Raw genomic sequence first — 16,591 nt, forward strand, 5'->3', positions numbered from 1 at the left:
CAGGACTTTGTTAATATTTTTTTCTCCTTGTAAACACTTAAAATTTTTGTATAGGAAGTGTCTAAGAAAGTAGTTAATCCCTTTGCATAGCCAGTTTTACTCTGTAGTTACCAATTGCAAGGCTCATTCCATGAGGAAGTTTGATATTCACACTCACACCCACAAAAGAGTGCCAGCTTTCTTCTTGGAAAACAGAGCAGACAGGGACAGGGTCCCTTCTTTACACTGAGCTAGGAGCAACAGTGCCAGCAAGATTATCTTTTTAAGTGAAACCAACTGTTCAAAAAATATACACCAGACCTCCCTGAAGTGCAGCTGTACATCAACCAATTTCATTGAGAATTTTGTTTCTGAGAAGGCTGAAGATTGTTGGCTTCATGATCACTGATCTTCAAAATTATGAAAAAGATGAGGGAGACTTCAAGCAGAAAAGATCTGTGCTGTTCCACAGAAACTGAGGTAGCAAACCATAGTGTTTTCCCCATTCCCTACCTTTTTGAGGCTATATGGAGTAATTTAACTTTGATCTCTTGGTACATGTAAAAGTCAGGTCAGTAACAGTGATAGTAATTAAAAAAAAAATGTACATTGAAATACTCTGCACACCTGAAGAATTCACTGCTTGCTATGAAACAAATCATCCTCTGACCAATTGAAGTTAGAAGTAAACATTAAAAAATATATATTTGATAGAGGTTATATCTGGTGCTACACGATATGCTCCATGGAAACTGCATCACTTCTTTGTCAAACAAAATGAGAAAATTAAATGCTACGTGAAGAAAATCTAGCACATAGTGTTCTGCTGTAAAAAATGCAAAGAAATAGCTTATTTGAACATCAACATTTTCATTTTAATAACTAAACCCTGTTTATCAGTTTAGGAAAATGCCAAATCTTGCAGAAGATAGCTATAGTTTTATACAGAACTGAAGAACATAAAGTGACTTGGCTCCAAAAAGGCTTCTTATCACTTGTAAAGACCACTGAACAAAACCTTCAGTGTACCCCACAAGCAAAACGCTCTTTCCTTTTTGCATGTGATTATAGTAGAGTGGAGATGAACAATTTAATATTGACAGAAATGTCAAATGTTTCCCCGTCTCTTTCTCTTGCTCTATCCTGCCCTTCCACTCAGTGGAGTTGCTGCTCCCAATCTGACAACAGTAATTTGATTTGAAATGTCACTGATATAGTAAAACATTGACCTTCCCCAATCAGTGTTCCCTAGTCATTTTTGCTAAAGCTGTTACACTTCAAGTGGGATGTACACGAATCTAAATGAAAGAACTGGCAGGCAGAATACTTGAAATCAAACTAATTATATTTTATGATAGATTAACAATTAGCTGGAAGTCTTCAAACAATGTATATAGATAACCAAGTTATGCTCTTCTGTTAAAATGAACCCGAGATATTAAATACAATCATACAGCTTTTGGCAATATTGTACAAGTTTCACACAGATAGTAATGACTAACATTGCTTTAGATAAGTGCTTTGAACTCCATTTAAGAATGAAGAGAGCAATACAGTCCTGCACCCCATGTCAGCATAGCAGTCATGTTTACAAACATATCTGATGTCAGGGCACTGGCTCCTGAGAGTTGCAAATAAACAGCATTCCATAGTCCAAAGGGTGTCTGTCTCATAATCCCTGAGGCTGTGACTGGTCAATAACGATGATGATAGGAAAAAAAAAGAATTGGGTTTATGGATTGGCCCTGTACATCTGTGACTTTCTAGAATAGATTTTAATTGCAGTGAAGCTTGGAAAAAACACAGAGAGTGGAAAACAAAACAATTCCCTTGTTTGGTCGGTTATGCTTATAAACCTTATGATCCTCTGTAAAGAACGATAGTTTTCTAAAAGATCTCAAGAAAACTGTATTTATAATATTCTAATTTTTCTTTCCATTTATCCAAAACCTATGCATTCATCTTATTCAGCTTTTACTGCTTCATATAGTTGCCTTTCTCACAGTCTCATCTTTCTGAAACATAAATACCATACCTCCTTCCCTTTTCCTCCTGCTATTCCATATTTAATGTGTCTTCTTTTTATTCTTACTCCATAAATGCACAAACACATTGCTTACTTACAATGAACCTTCCTATTCCAGAAGTCTGGAAATAACTTGTAGTCATTTCAGGAGTTTCTCTTTTCCACTAAGAAAAAACACAATTTACTCAAAATCCTTTAATTCCTGCCGTATTTTTTCATACCATGCGTAAAGCAGGAATATGCTCTTCCTGCTTTTTCTGTGAGGACTCTTAAATGGATAACATTTGTACAGCTAATGACATTTTCCACAGTCCTTCCTTTTGCTAATAAGAAGTAATAGCTTTGTTATTGTTTTCTGATTAGATGAGTTGGTATAAGATAATGGAAATAAATTTTATACTGTTGCACATGAAACAATGAGAGTGATTAGGCTGTAAAGTGACTGCTAAGTCAATCTTGGGAATGCAGCGGATTCCCATCTCCCTTTGACACCGCGAGTTCCATTTGGGTTAAAGATGGCTGTCGGCACACGCCGAGACAAAGCGAGAGCCCCTTCATTCCGTTTGCATGGCTTGGCTTTTGTCGGGAAGACAACACTACAGACATCGGTGTGGATGGCAGAACAACACCAACACGGTTTGTGATACAACACGAATTCACACATTTTTTCTAAAGCTGAGTGAGTGCATACTGTGCTCTCTTGCTCAGTGAGGACAGTATGGTGTGTGTGCTCATTGACTCCTTACACGGATTGCTTCAAGTCTAGCAAAGGGACGTCATCATCACCTCCTCCTCCTTCTTTTCTTTCCTGCTTAAGGACGACTTCTGGGATAGTCACCCCTATTTCAGTTGACTGGGAAGCACCTTTTGGGGCACTATTCTTGTCTTTCTTTACCTTAGTGATCACTTCTGTGTAAGAGATTTCTTCAGTGAAGGGCTCTGCTGCTGGGAGCTCAGAGGCAATGTGTACACTGGCTTCCTGGATCCCCTCCTGACCTTCAGCTCCTGTTCGTTCTTTATTTTTTTTATGGATCTTGAATGTCTCCTTTGTTGGAGCAGCTTGTGAAATGCTTTTCTTGATCCTTATTCCAGATTGTCTCAGTCTCTCTCCTGACTGCCTGATCCTCTCTCTCCTCTCAGGGGTCACTATCCTAGTTTGAAGTCTGTTTACCTTCTTGCCAAAATTTTGTCTTGTTTTTTGGATATTTTCCCTTGAAAATGCCTTTTTGATGTCATCAATGCGCCTCATGCCTGATTTCTTGAACTTAGTTGCTTTGCTTTCTTCGATATAATATTCTTCATCAGAAGACAGATCATCAGGTGGGAAGAAATCGTCCTCTATAGTTTCACCCGCTGTCATCTCTTTTATAACAGAGAGAGATGAAGGACACTCAGTTTCCTCCTGTGAATTAAAGCAGAGAGTCATGTTCCAGCAAGTGTGTTTGAAAAAGATGGTGGTTCAAGCTTTTTTTTTTTTTTTTGTTTGCTTGCAGTTAATTAGTGCTAACTATAATATAGTACTATAAGAAAGTAAGGTAGGCTTATACCATCATACTCAATCCATGCATAACACAAATGGCAAAAGAAATATTTGCCAAGTTCTCTGAAGATGTTAAATGCCTGATCAAAGATTTCTTTTCACTCTGGTTCTACCTGAAATTAATTAATGCAATGGTCCTACGAGTCCTGGCCTCCAATGGTTTTCAGAGCAGACTTGTCTAGGTTTTGGTGGGTTTTTTTGGAGCTTATCTGCTTCTCTGGATCAGACCTAGATCCATTATTCCTCACCAATAAAAGGAGGTAGACAAAAAAAGACTGTAGACAAAAAAAAGGCTCTTGGGCTTGTGTCAGCTGTACACTGTCCAAGAAAATGCCTCAATGATATGAGTAGCTTATGTCTACTGCTATTACCAGTTGTGCATTTTTGACTGTTTAGAACTTAACAAACACTGCTGTTGCTGCCCAGAAGGGAATGAACCCCACCATATTAACTTACATGTGCTGACTGCACAAGGGGACAAGTCAGTAAAGCAGGGAGATGTTATTTGGTAAACCCAGTAACACACAGTTCATTCAGCACCTGCACCATTGCTGAGGTGAACTTGATTTGTATTTTTTGGAAATGTATGATATTCCTGAGCAAGCACCTCTGTCTCCTGTGGTGAGTTTGGTGTCTGTTTGAGCATGCATAATTATGTATTTTTGTGACACCTCTAATGTGTATCAGCAGCATGCTTGGAAATGGTGACTATCCTAGGTATCATAGCCCTAGGAATTCATGCAGTCTCTCTAAAGAAAAATTGCTAGAAGCTCAAAGCTCAAAAACATGGAAGACTTCCAAAAACTGTCCACAATAAACAAAAAATTTACCAAGAATCAGCTAGTGGTTAAGGATGCCAGAGGGAAAAAAAAAGGGGGAAAAAGTTTATGGCAGTGAAGGATTTATCTGAACAGGGAGAATCTCCTAAGAAAGCTGTTGAACTGAATGGCATGGACAGTACAAATTTGTAGCTCAGTGTCAGTGAGTTACTTCTATCTGGAAGTGCAGTGTATGCAGAGTAGAAAAACTGTAACTTGTAGGAGGGGTATGAGATGGACAATGCCATCCCCTTCTTCCCTACCAGCTTTTTACATGCACGTGCCCATGCCCTTCTCCCAGGAGGAGCAGCCCTTTGGGCTGCAAACAGGTACAACAGCTGTATGACACTTTTCTAAACTGTTTCCCATTAGTAATAACTACTTCAGCTGATTTCAGGGGCATGGCAGTGTCAGGACTCGACCCTTGGTATCATCCTAATATAAGCAATAAGAGAGATACTGAAGCTGCGAACCCATGAACAGCAAGTAAGGCTAACTGAACATTTTGCTGTGAACTTTCCAGCCAAAAAGATGTCTGTCATTTTTCACAGTGACTCACTAGTAGTGAGTCATGTTATTTTACTAAGTGCTAGCAATACATTAAATAACATACATTGAGCAATTTGACAGATAAAGCCCACTTCAGTGTCTCTCATCATGCCTTGGCTTCATTTAAAACCCTCTAGTAAAATAGTTGTTAATGCTTAGAAAAAATAAGGACAAATTATGTTACATTGATTACAGCAGCATGTTGTTCAACTCATCTGTCAAAATCAGCAGGAAGAAAACTACAATGCTTTGCTAATAATCTTCATTAACATGTGCAAATTAACATTAATTATATAAAGACTTCTACATATAAACATAATCTCCTTTTTCTCTGAAAATTAACTGAAACACAGCTGGGCAGTAATTCCTCAAAGTTTTTAAATTATACGCCACTCCTTCAGCTGAAATAGTAACAAAAATATTTCCAGAATGAATATTCTGAAATCTCAGTACATAGAGAGATGAGTATAATCTGGGGGGAGGAATGTGCCTTTCATATGAAGATTACTTTTTAAAAGGAGGGAAGGCAGGGGCACTTTTTTCTCTGCAATATTTAAATTGTCTTCCTTTGGAAGAAGAATTTGTCTGTATTTTTTGCCAATTGCCAGATTTTTATTGTATTTACTTTTAGTCTGTTAGCTACAGAAGAGAGGACTTCAGCTTTCCTATATACATGTTCGATTCAAAAGTTACGAACAAGAATATGTGAGATGAACATATTGTAGATGATACACAGAAACTAGAGCTGCAGATCTTGAGAAACATTTACATTCTCCTACAGACTCTCAGCATGAACTTTGCCAAATCTTTGATTTTCTTCTTTTCCTTGGTCTCTGCACACATCCTGCAGGATCAAAAGTAGCAAGGCAAAACATTAGTGTGAGTTTCAATCTCCTCTCAAGATTTCTGAATGTTACCGAAGTGGAAAGTATTAGTGAGCCTGTCTAGCATGTTAGGAAGGTTTTGGAATAAAAATTCAGTGATTTAGGCTCAGTAGGTGAGTTTTTCATCTGCTTCTTTTCTCTCTCTCCTGCTCTTAAATCATTTCTTCTTATCACTATTTATCTGTGGGGCAGAGAGAAGAGAGGAGCTCATCTTTCCTAAGGCAGGAACAAGAAGCTTTAGTACCAGATGGGAAACAGACAAAGTCAAAGCATATAGCTACCAGCTCCTTTATAAGCTCACTAAAACCAAAAGACCAAACACCTGATTTCAGCAGCACAGAACAAAGCCCTAAATGAGAGCTTTCCCCTTGTCCATAAAGCAGATGGTACTGGGAATAGCAGGACTGGGCAATCCAATCTTTGGGGAGGGTGAGAAGGGAGTTGAGCTATTGATGCTTCTGCTTTCAAGCTTTTTGTTAAAAATCTGCTTAAACATTTTGCTGGGAAGAACTTGTGCCCTCCACCACTACTCATGGGAGGTAAGGGAGGATCTAAAATGAGGACAGGAGATTATTTCACAGTAAAACATGCTGAGCAGTCAATTTTTTTTAACATGATTTCTTGAGGAAAGAGGCATGCAATCATAGGGGCTGTCTATAGATTAATACACAGGACATGTACTCTGCTTGCCTCATCTACTGGGAAACACCAAAAACACACACAGGCCAGAATCAGAAAACAAATCTGTGGGATCTGAGCATTCCCTTTGCATTTCATCACTGCTCCTCGAAGGAGCACCTGCAGAGGGTGCTCACACTGGTCCTGGTGTGTTCATCGGCCATAATTGCTCACTGGCCATAATCTGAAAAGTTATCTACCATCAGCACACTGGAAACAGACTTAGACCTTTCTAACAGAACAATATTTTTCCCTTCTCTTCCAAGAAAAAAGTTGGTACATCTGTCATGTAAGTGGTTGATTTGGAAGTTGTCTTTGATTTGTACAAGAAGTGAAACACACACGTTCACATTATGCATCTCCCACCTTCTCACCCTTACACGGCCCCTCTACTAACACAGAAACATTTGGGCATTTTCCACCAATTTGAGAATGGAGCTGGGTTCTGACACAAAGAAATAAGTGCTCTTCTGTGGAGCTGGCTGTGTTTTGAGTCCTTCTGTCTGTGTCCCCCCCCCCCCCAAGCTGACATCTGTTCTGGGCAAGCATGTCATGGCTCAGGCACCTAGCTTGTAAATCTGAACATGTGAGAGAACAAGGGTGCTGAGAAGAGGGGTTGTGTGTCAGGAAGGGGTGTAGGAGGAGAGAGAGAAGAAAGGAGTCAGATTAGATGGTGTGTTGAATCTGGAAATGTTTTGGAGAAATGCATGTGTCTGGAAGGACATGAAGCCTGAAAGGAGAAAGACTTCAGATTTTGTGGTAGCAAAGGAGGGACTGAAAGCCTTGGTTGAATGGTAAGGGAAAATCCCGGAGACCTTTGCAGTTGTAGCTGCAGGGTATATAGATCCACTGCTTAAGGAAAAACTTTAACGGACAAAATTTAAAGTTATAGCACCAAAACAGAACAATTGCACAATTCAGGAGTAGGTGGTGAAGCCCCTGGCATGGTAAGTTTGCTACGAAAGCATCTTAAACCCGAACTTTGTTTTTTCCTATTTTTTGAGTATTTAACCTTTCAAATATGCTTAGCCAAAGTATTTTGAGTTCTTAAGGGCCTGGCTGAATACAAAGTAAACATATAAGTAACCCTTGGCTTTGGTGAAGAAGGCCAGCATGGCATTTATTTGAACAGATGGCTCCAGGGCCAGAGAATATTGAAACCTAACAAAGTCTGACTCCATCACTGGCATTTTCACCCCCTGCTCTCATTTCAATTTCATTCACAATTAGAAATTTTTCAAGGGCACATGGACTTTGTCTTTCAAACCCTCCTTTTGCTCTTCAAACTTTCCATCAGCTGCCAAAATTCTGGCTGCTCAGCACCCATGGGAGGGAACAGTGACCAGCTTGCAGGCACTGCAGGCGTCTTCTAAGCACAAGGAAGGGATCAAAGCATTTTTTCCCATAGGCTATAGTAAAGCATTTATGAGGGAAGGCTAATGCACCTGCTCCTCAACCATGCAAAGGGAAACGTGCTGACTTTTCCACCTCGCTGAAACCTTAAAACCAGTAGGTAAATAATCTTAAATGTGGCAATGTCTCTAATCAACCCTATGAGCCTCTCAAGGTGGCAATGCTCAGATAATTGAAACCCGCAGGGGAAATGAGGCTGTTTCAGAATGTACCTGCTTGATAACCCTGCCTGCACAGTCAGGCTCTTCTCTTCTCTGGGAAGAGAAAGGGGGAAATGGCAGAGCAAATTGTTTAGCAATGTCTCAGGTATTTTGCAGCCATGGTGTCCTGGCAAAGATCAGGTTGGCTCTAAAAGCAGCCTTCCCTTACTGCTGCACTAGGGAGCCAAAGGGGGCTGCTGGAAGAATGTCATGCCTTCAGCAAGGACTGTGAGGCTGGGAAAAGAAAAAAGTGTTGTTGAAAAGATTCCCTTGCAAACTTATTAGATAAATTTCCACTCTTTGGGAGCATGGACGGGATCAATGATTAATAGCAGCAGTACTTTTATTTTCCTTAAGAAAATGTGTGGTTTTTATTTAGAGTTCACTTGATTTGCTAAGAGAAGCAGTGAGCTGATATCACTGTAAAACAATACTTAGGCTTTATTTAAGTACGTGAACATTTTTAATGATAATTTCAGTAATAATTTTTTATGTCATTTGAAAAGAAAAAATAGTGGAGTATGAGGGCATTTTAATGAATGTAGCCAATGCAAGAGCTTTACTTCCCTTGTTCTTTCCTGTTCTTTGGTATATATATTCAAAGCTTTGTATTTCAAAACTCAGACTGGGCTTCCAAAATTGGCAGAGAGAAAAAAGTTAATACACTGTATCACACATAAACACTTGCTAGAAATGCTGTAAACTGGTTCTGTGTTCTATTTCCAAATAGCTTGAAAATGTAACTCTAAACAGTTCTAATAAATGCAACAGTTATTAGCTCTCAACTATTACCTAATTTCAATCAACACTTTAGCAGAACAAAGCTTTTTAAAATAAAAAAACTCAGAAAATCAGAATGACCAAATAAATAATTGATTTTTATATATCTAAAATTATATATATATATAATTATGCATTGTATATATAAAATCAAGACTCAAAATGGTCCTTAAGAAACTGCTCTCAGCATAAGTAGGGAGGAGAGACTGATGAAACTCTGTAACTTGGAGTCATTGTGTTGCACAGGGAAAAGGTCACAGCAAATGATCTTTCAGCCTTGGGGTATATGACATGGAAAGTGCAGGTGATGATTAACATAAGCACACATGAGACTGACTGAAGATCACCTCACAATCCTGAAGCAGAGCACGAAGCAGCAAAATGGTCAAAGGCTACCCAGCACCTGCTCTGGCACTGCTGCTGTGTCTATGACAACTGGTGATGCAAATGATGGGCAGCTGATGGGCAGGAAACTGCATTTTCAGTGTTTTAAACAAATCTTAGAAATTTGCATGTTGGATGAATGATTTGTTATTCAGCCTTGTAGCCAGGGTAAGTCAGGAAAACATTTCCTTGAAAGTGCACTCTAAATCTACATGAAACCACTGATGAATAACCAATTACAAATCATTCAGTACTTTTACTCATATTCTAACAGTTAAGAGCGAAGCTTTATAAATCTCAAGTGATCCCCTCATTTCTTCTGCAAATATGTCACTCCAGAATCTCTGACAGCAGGCCAAAAATCTGCTCAGATGACAGAGAAACAGGATTATTTTAAAAGGCCACCTAAGAAATATTAGCAGGTAAACACTTCAGCATATAAGACTTTATGGCTAAGTGCTGTTGCTGCATTTATAATTATTTTTACACAATGGAAAACCAGCCTGGTCAGAACAGTCAAGTCCCCTCATTTCTCTTTTGTGAAGCTTAATACACATCCCTTTTATTTAAATTCTGACAGAAATTCATTAATTCCACCATCAGCATATAACGACTACAAAGGAACTCATCTCGTTCTACCATTATTGTTGTCTGTGGCTTGCAGGAGTAAATGAGCAGCCAGTTCCCAGTTACACCACATCAGTGGAGAAGCCCTTGGCTCCAGGCTACCACATGCTGCATAAAAAGGACGACTGCAGCTTCAGGGGAAACCAAAAGCTTCACACTTTCTCTGTTCTGCTATTTTTTTATGGAACTCGACCAGGGAATAGCTCTGAAAGTCAGTTTGCAGGCTTGCAATCAAACTGGTGAAATTTCTCATTTCCAAGTTTTCTGGAAATAAGGAAAGGAGAAAAAGCACCGCAAGGTGTGATAAGACAAATATATATATATATATATATATATATATTTGGTAGTGTTTTGATTCATTCATTCATCACATGATGACTGCTCCTACAAGTCAACTAGACCAGGGAGGAGTTCTCAGGTACAAGCAAAAACCAGTTATCAGAAGCTGCTGAACTTGTCTGCCCAAGCAAATGTGTCTCCATATGAACTCATTCCTGGACAACCTTTTAACTACATGGAGAGAGCAGATATTTACAATGTAGAAACTGTATCCAGGAGTAGAGGTCTGCAACTTGTTGAATCAAGTTCCACACACTTCCCTCCGCTTGCTGGAAAGGAATATACAGGCCAAATGTACAAACATCTGTGTTATCATGTCTAATTACTGCCTGGCAAGATGAGTCCTGTCTCAGATCCTAAACTTCCTGTTTGTGATTTCATGTATTCCCCATCTCTACTCCCATGCTGTTTTAATCAATTTTTTTTTCCTGTACTAAGGGAATAATTGAAGGTTGGGCTATCTTCAGTAGTGCCGAGAATATGAATCCCGACTGCATGTCCCCAGTCAAGTCCATTTCCAAATCTGTCCCTCAGGAATGAAGGGTTTTGCTGAGCAGATGGATTTGATGATCTCAAGAGGAATTTTCCAATCTAAGTGATTCTATGATTCCATTCTAAGATACACATGTCCCCACAGCAACCAGGCACAGCTCCTGGAGACAATTCCAAGCAGCCTCTAGGACCATGGAGAGGAGGCACGATACAGGAGGCTCATGTTGTAACTCTGCCTCTGCTGACTTGCAGGACAGCCCCAAGGGAAGCCCTAAACAGCTGCATCCAGTGCAAATGTAAACTAAGATCAGCTGTTTCCACCACTCAGTGCTAAGAGGTGGAGAAAAATCAATGGCAGCTCTGAGAAGAGGACAGCCTGTTCCCCCATGAGGATCATTCCAAAGGAACAGGTCTGGGGGCTCCAGATCCAATGGTGTTGAGTCCAGTTTGTAATCTGGTACGAACAAAGTCCTGCGAACTATGGAGGCTATTTCATTTTAATAACACAGAAACAGCCCAACATCTGGGTTGTTTTATTATTATTTTTTTAAAAATTTTCCTTTCTCCTCATTCCTTGCAAACATGTCACTAGAAACAGAGTTTTTCTTTAGCTGATTGATAGCCTCTCCATGAGTGGCTGCTGCACAGCATGGGGCCAGCTCTGCACTTTGAACTGGAGCACTGGGCTCGACAGTGCAAACAAAGGGCTCTCGTGACACTCTCTGACAAAATCACTGGGTTTATTTTATTGTCTGTATTCTCAGCAAGGCAATTACCTATCCCAGCTGTAAAAATATTTATAAGGCTTCTGCCACAAGACTCCAACAAAGGCCCTGTGTCACTGAGCTGCTGAGGCCAGTGTTCCGCTGTCAGAAGTAGTCAGTCAATTCACACTGGTTTTTTTTTCCCATTAAGTTTTCAGGCCACACTTTAATAACTATTTAGGTTTCTTCTCTTCCCACAAGTTTTAGAAGGCAATTTTGTCCAGACCCTGTAGTCTCCAGGACTGGAGACATCCATTTATGGTTTCAGATCAGAGCTAAAATTACAGGAATTAACACTATGTACACTAAAATTAGCATTATTCCAGCTGTAAAAGTAATATGGTTTCTTGCCTATATTTTTTTCTATGAACTGACAGCATCTAATTTTCAGCACATTTTATTAGTATCACACCTTTTCTGTACCAAGATTTCCAAGGAAAATATTACACAGTTGACAAAGACAGCCTTAGAAACACACTTTCAGAAACTTATTGCAAGCTTCACTTCACATTTCAACACAATGCACTGCCACCTGTTGTTTTTCCAGATAATCTGTTATGAGGTAAGATATCAGGCACATAAATATGAGAGAAAGGATAAGACCTCCCATGTTTCTCAAAAACAGAAAAATGATCAAATATGAGCCACCTAGCACAGTCTGCTCTGGGTGAGCTATTTAACTCCATGCTACTAAGGATTTTTTTCTGCAGGGCCATTTTTAAGCCTGCCATTCTTATGCCCAGTTGGTACCAAATTAACAGCAACCTCTCGAGCTCCTGAAACCCTGATTTCTACTGCCACTTCAGATGAAAGTGCTTCCACCTCAGGTTTCCAGATTATTATCCCCACCTTGATCTCACCATTCTTACTGTCTAGTCATTATAACCACAGAAGGTCAGTGGGCAGGAGAAGACACTTAGATTGTAACTTATTTATGCATAATATCAGTGACCTATGCAAGGCTGCTTCTGTGAGCCTCTCCCCATGTGTGCAGTGGAGCAACCACAAGGCAAACAAATCAGTTGTGACCCTACTGTGTAGGTCAGTCAAGCCATAATCTTGGTTTATGACATGTCCACTAATTTTTAATGTCAGACAGCAGTGAGTGAAACAAATGCACATGCCCCTTCATAGAAAGTAGTTATTCATTTATGGTGCTTCTGTGAAGTAGCAATAGGCAAAAGCCCAGTAACAGTAACATCGACCTTCTTGTGCCTGTACAGTTCCATTTAAACAGGGACTTGCAGAACATGCAGAAAAGCAAATGAAACAAGTTCATTCAGGGTAAAAAAAAAAAAAAATCCCCTTTAATTTCTGAATAATTTAGTCAGAATGATTTAAACTGTTAAATGCTCTTTGACTTCAGAGAAATGATAGCTCTTACAGCAGGTTATTCAGACTAACCTGAACAGAAATGAGCAGTGACCTGTTCAACCTACAACATCCTTTTTATTCCCTACTATAGTCTCAGGGCACATAGCACTCCAGGGTCAAAGACTTCACTAGAAAGTCTGAAGTAACCTGGCATTTTTAATCATACAGTCAGCCTAGGGTGGAGAGCTGCCTGCTACCAAATCTTTTCCTCAACCACATGGCCTTCTAAAAATGAATGCTCGCAATTGCCTAATCATTCTGCTCAAGGATGATCACTTTGTCTTTTTTTAATGTGAGGATATCGCCAACTCTTTTCATCATTGCTGAGATCTCTTGGGACAACCTCCTTCAGCCAATGATCCTTTTCAACCTGCCTACTCCCTCCATCAATGATAAGATCAAAGCTATTCACTTGAAAGAAAATCTTTAGTATTGAATTGGTGTTTTCTTTTTCTTCATATGCTGATGTTCAGGCAAAAGTTAAAACTAAAACCCACATGTCCTAACCTGTGTATAGATACCATGCCAGCAACATATGGGTCATTGGCCCCATCACATTGTTCCAAATAGTTAATCAGAAAAAAACCCCAAAACACTACAGAAGAGCTGTCAATCACAGCCACAGAGTAAACAACTTGGTTATATCCATTTGTAGCGTATAGCACAGGGAGTATGCTGGTTCCATAGCTATTAACAGAATCCCACTCATCCTAGCCAAGCTCCAGTCATTCAGGTCTTGGCACTGCAGCAGTGTGCCCACCCAAGTGTAAATCAGCAGTGTGAAAGTCACTGCACTTGTGTGAAAGGGACTCTCATATATGTACCTGTGCCTTGAAGTTACAGTGCACTCTTCCCTACCTCGAGCGTTCCAGGTTTTGAGCAGTGCTGCAGATATCCCTCTCCAGAAAAATGGTAAATGGTGGATCCTAGAGGGATCCACATATCTGCCTCTACTCTGTGCAAGTGGGAAAATGTTGTTAAATCTATCTTACAAAAGGGATGGAAGTTAAGGAGAGAGTCATTCATATTCTCACTGACAGTTCTAAACCACTGTAGGAAGAGGAAGCCAGAAAGAAAACAAAAAATGCTGTTTCCCTTCCTGAAAAGAACCACCTAAGAATTAAACAAAAAGAACAGGGTGCAGGCCATTCTGTCCAGCAAAACCAGCAGAGAGACCATAAACTCCTACTGAAGGTGATTCTTAGAGAAAGTACACATTGTGAGAGCCACCTTTTGTATGAAATACCTGAAAATACCAATGGCTGTCCTTTACACCTGTGTGTAAATCCATTTTGACCATATTTTACTGTATTTTTAAATAACAGCTCATGTCTTGCTAGCAGAAAAATTTACAACATGTAATGAATACTGTTTTAAGAACAAATATTTTCAAAGCATTGATTCTGCTGCAGTCATTATGGTAAAGGCCCATCAATGAAACGGCATTATGCCATTAACCAGGGGAGTCACAGAGATTTATTACCTTTAGCTGGGAAATGATTTTCAAGCAAAAAGTGAAAGTGCCTGTTTTCTATTCTGTGATGATGATGTAGGTTGCAATAATGGTAATAATAGGACAGATTTGGTCTGTACTTTTTACTGAAAAACCATAGTAAGTCATTGAGTCAGAAAATCTGGAAGGCTCAATTTGGCTGTATATGGTACTAACAAAACATTAAAGAGGTAATATTTCCTACCTTCAGCTTTTTCTCCTTTTCTTCAGCTATTTTTTTCCCAGTAGTGGTAAATGAACAATTTAAGAAAGCTAGGTTATAAAGCAGCATTTGTCAGCTGTACACGGTGGTGAATAAACTCAGTGAAACACAGCTCCATTCATTGCAAATGATGTTATTTATGTACAAACAGATGCAAGACCAGGGTGTAAAGCTGAGTGATGGGAGTGCATTGTGTTACTCATGACGGGTGATATTTTCAAGAACACCTAATGAGGAATACAATTCGTTTGAAAGAAGTTTTGGCGACTTGCTGGTAAAAAAGAAGCAATTATGCTTCTGGCAAAAGATAAAACACTCTTACTTTCTACTGACCTGGGAAGCTGGGAAGTTCCAGCAAAGGCAGACCATTAGACAAATGTGTTACACAGCACTCATTGACAAGATCCCAGAACTGTCTGCACTGTTTGTATGGATGCAAGTGAGACCATGCTGTTTCACGAAATTCTCTTCAAAAGCCATTATTTTAAAGTACAATGAACATCCTAGAATAAGGTCGGTGAAAAATATGATTTCCTTGCTCACTGTAATTGAAAGAATGGTGCTATGTTAAACAATTTCCAAGGTGGACCATGCAAGGGAGTATTTGCTGTCATGAAGGGTTCGTGGGTCTGAGCTTTAGTTTGTACATATACTGCTATACACTGAGAAAATGAAAAAAGTCCCAATTTGTCAGCAGTATGAAAGCCTAGGCAATGCTGCAAGTTAAACAAGCCATGTTTTGAAATTAGTGTTTGAAGAAAGTCTGTGTTTCAGTGAGCCTGAAAACACTTCTGCTATTTGCACTTCTACCTAATACGGTGAAAAAAATAACAGAGATGAATGTCAGGCATGGTTTGTATGACAAGATTTACAGGGCCTGCCTCATATTACCTTTCGGAGAGGCAGCAAATAGTCCTTGCTGATCTGCAGTTAATCTTACACGACTGGCTCAGAAACCTACCCACACTAATAATAGACCCTGTGTGCTGCTGCCAACAGGTTCATGCTGAAAGGCATCGGGGAGCATAGATCAGTGTTAAAGAAAGCATAAAGTAGCACCTTTTGCTTTGTTAACCAGCACCTACCAGAAGTCACCAAGGAGGTGGCAAAGTGACAGTACCACAAGAAATTAGGTTCATGGTTACCTGGTAGATCACGACCCGGAATTTGTTTTTTCTCAGCATCTCCTGTTGTTTTGCTTCCACCTTCCGCACGCTGGTGTTCTGCCTCTCCACACGTGCCCGCACCTCCTTCATGGTGGAGCTGACTTTGCGGGTTTTCGCCAGTAACTTGTTCACCGTGAAGCCTGTATTGCCATGAGCCTGGGCAAGCTTTAGAATGTCAATCTGTATGGTCTTGATGGCATTTTCCATCTCCCTGTGCTTCTCCTCTATCCTTTTCTGGCTCGCCTGCACGCTGTCAACAATGTTGGCCACTTTGTCCAGGACTGTCACAATCGTGTAAGCTGCATCTTGCTCTTCCTCCTCCTCGATGACGCTGGAGAGACGATTTTGGTGTGTTTTGTCGGCCTCTGAGGTGACTTCGCGGCGATCCATTCTGCCTGCCTTCAGACAGGTTGGGGAGAGGCGAGGTTTCGGTGATCCTGCCAGAACGATTCTGGCGCTGTTGCAGGGAGTCAGGGCGACAGCTGGCTCCGGCGATGCTCAAAGTAGGGCGTGAAACGCCGCTCCTGGAGCTTGGTCAAATACTTCTGACTACAAAATATCCACACATGATTGCTCAGATACTTTCAGCAACATGAAACCCCTAAAATTAGGAAGCAATATCTGGAAAGGAACATACGTTTAAAGGGTCACGCTTCTGTACTGATGAAGTTATTAGTGTTAATCCAGGAAAGTTAAGTAACTTGCTAATTAAGCAGGAAAGCAAACTTGCATATTTTTAAAGATCTGCTTTTGTTTTCATGTTACTGGAGTGCTTTCCTCTGAGGGAATTCAAAAAGCGGTCAGGAAAATTAGCATGGTTGTTTCTTTTCCAGCAAAACAACTTCAGGTCTTCAACTTGCTGC

The 16,591-nt window shown here is 40.0% G+C and overlaps 1 protein-coding gene across 1 annotated transcript; it reads right to left on the reverse strand.

Annotated features, from left to right (window-relative positions):
* Positions 1-924: 924 nt before the first annotated feature.
* Positions 925-16,587, reverse strand: CAVIN4 (caveolae associated protein 4). The gene is made up of 2 exons (XM_066184919.1): positions 15,708-16,587; positions 925-3,407 (listed from the first exon to the last, which is right to left on the reverse strand). The coding sequence occupies exons 1-2, from the start codon at positions 16,116-16,118 to the stop codon at positions 2,748-2,750; spliced, it is 1,071 nt and encodes a 356-aa protein (XP_066041016.1). The 5' UTR covers positions 16,119-16,587; the 3' UTR covers positions 925-2,747.
* Between the last annotated feature and the right edge of the window lie 4 nt (positions 16,588-16,591).

Source organism: Chamaea fasciata, unplaced genomic scaffold, assembly GCF_029207755.1.
Source record: "Chamaea fasciata isolate MVZ Bird 193981 ecotype frontalis unplaced genomic scaffold, bChaFas1.0.hap1 SCAF_1, whole genome shotgun sequence".
NCBI lineage: Eukaryota > Metazoa > Chordata > Aves > Passeriformes > Sylviidae > Chamaea > Chamaea fasciata.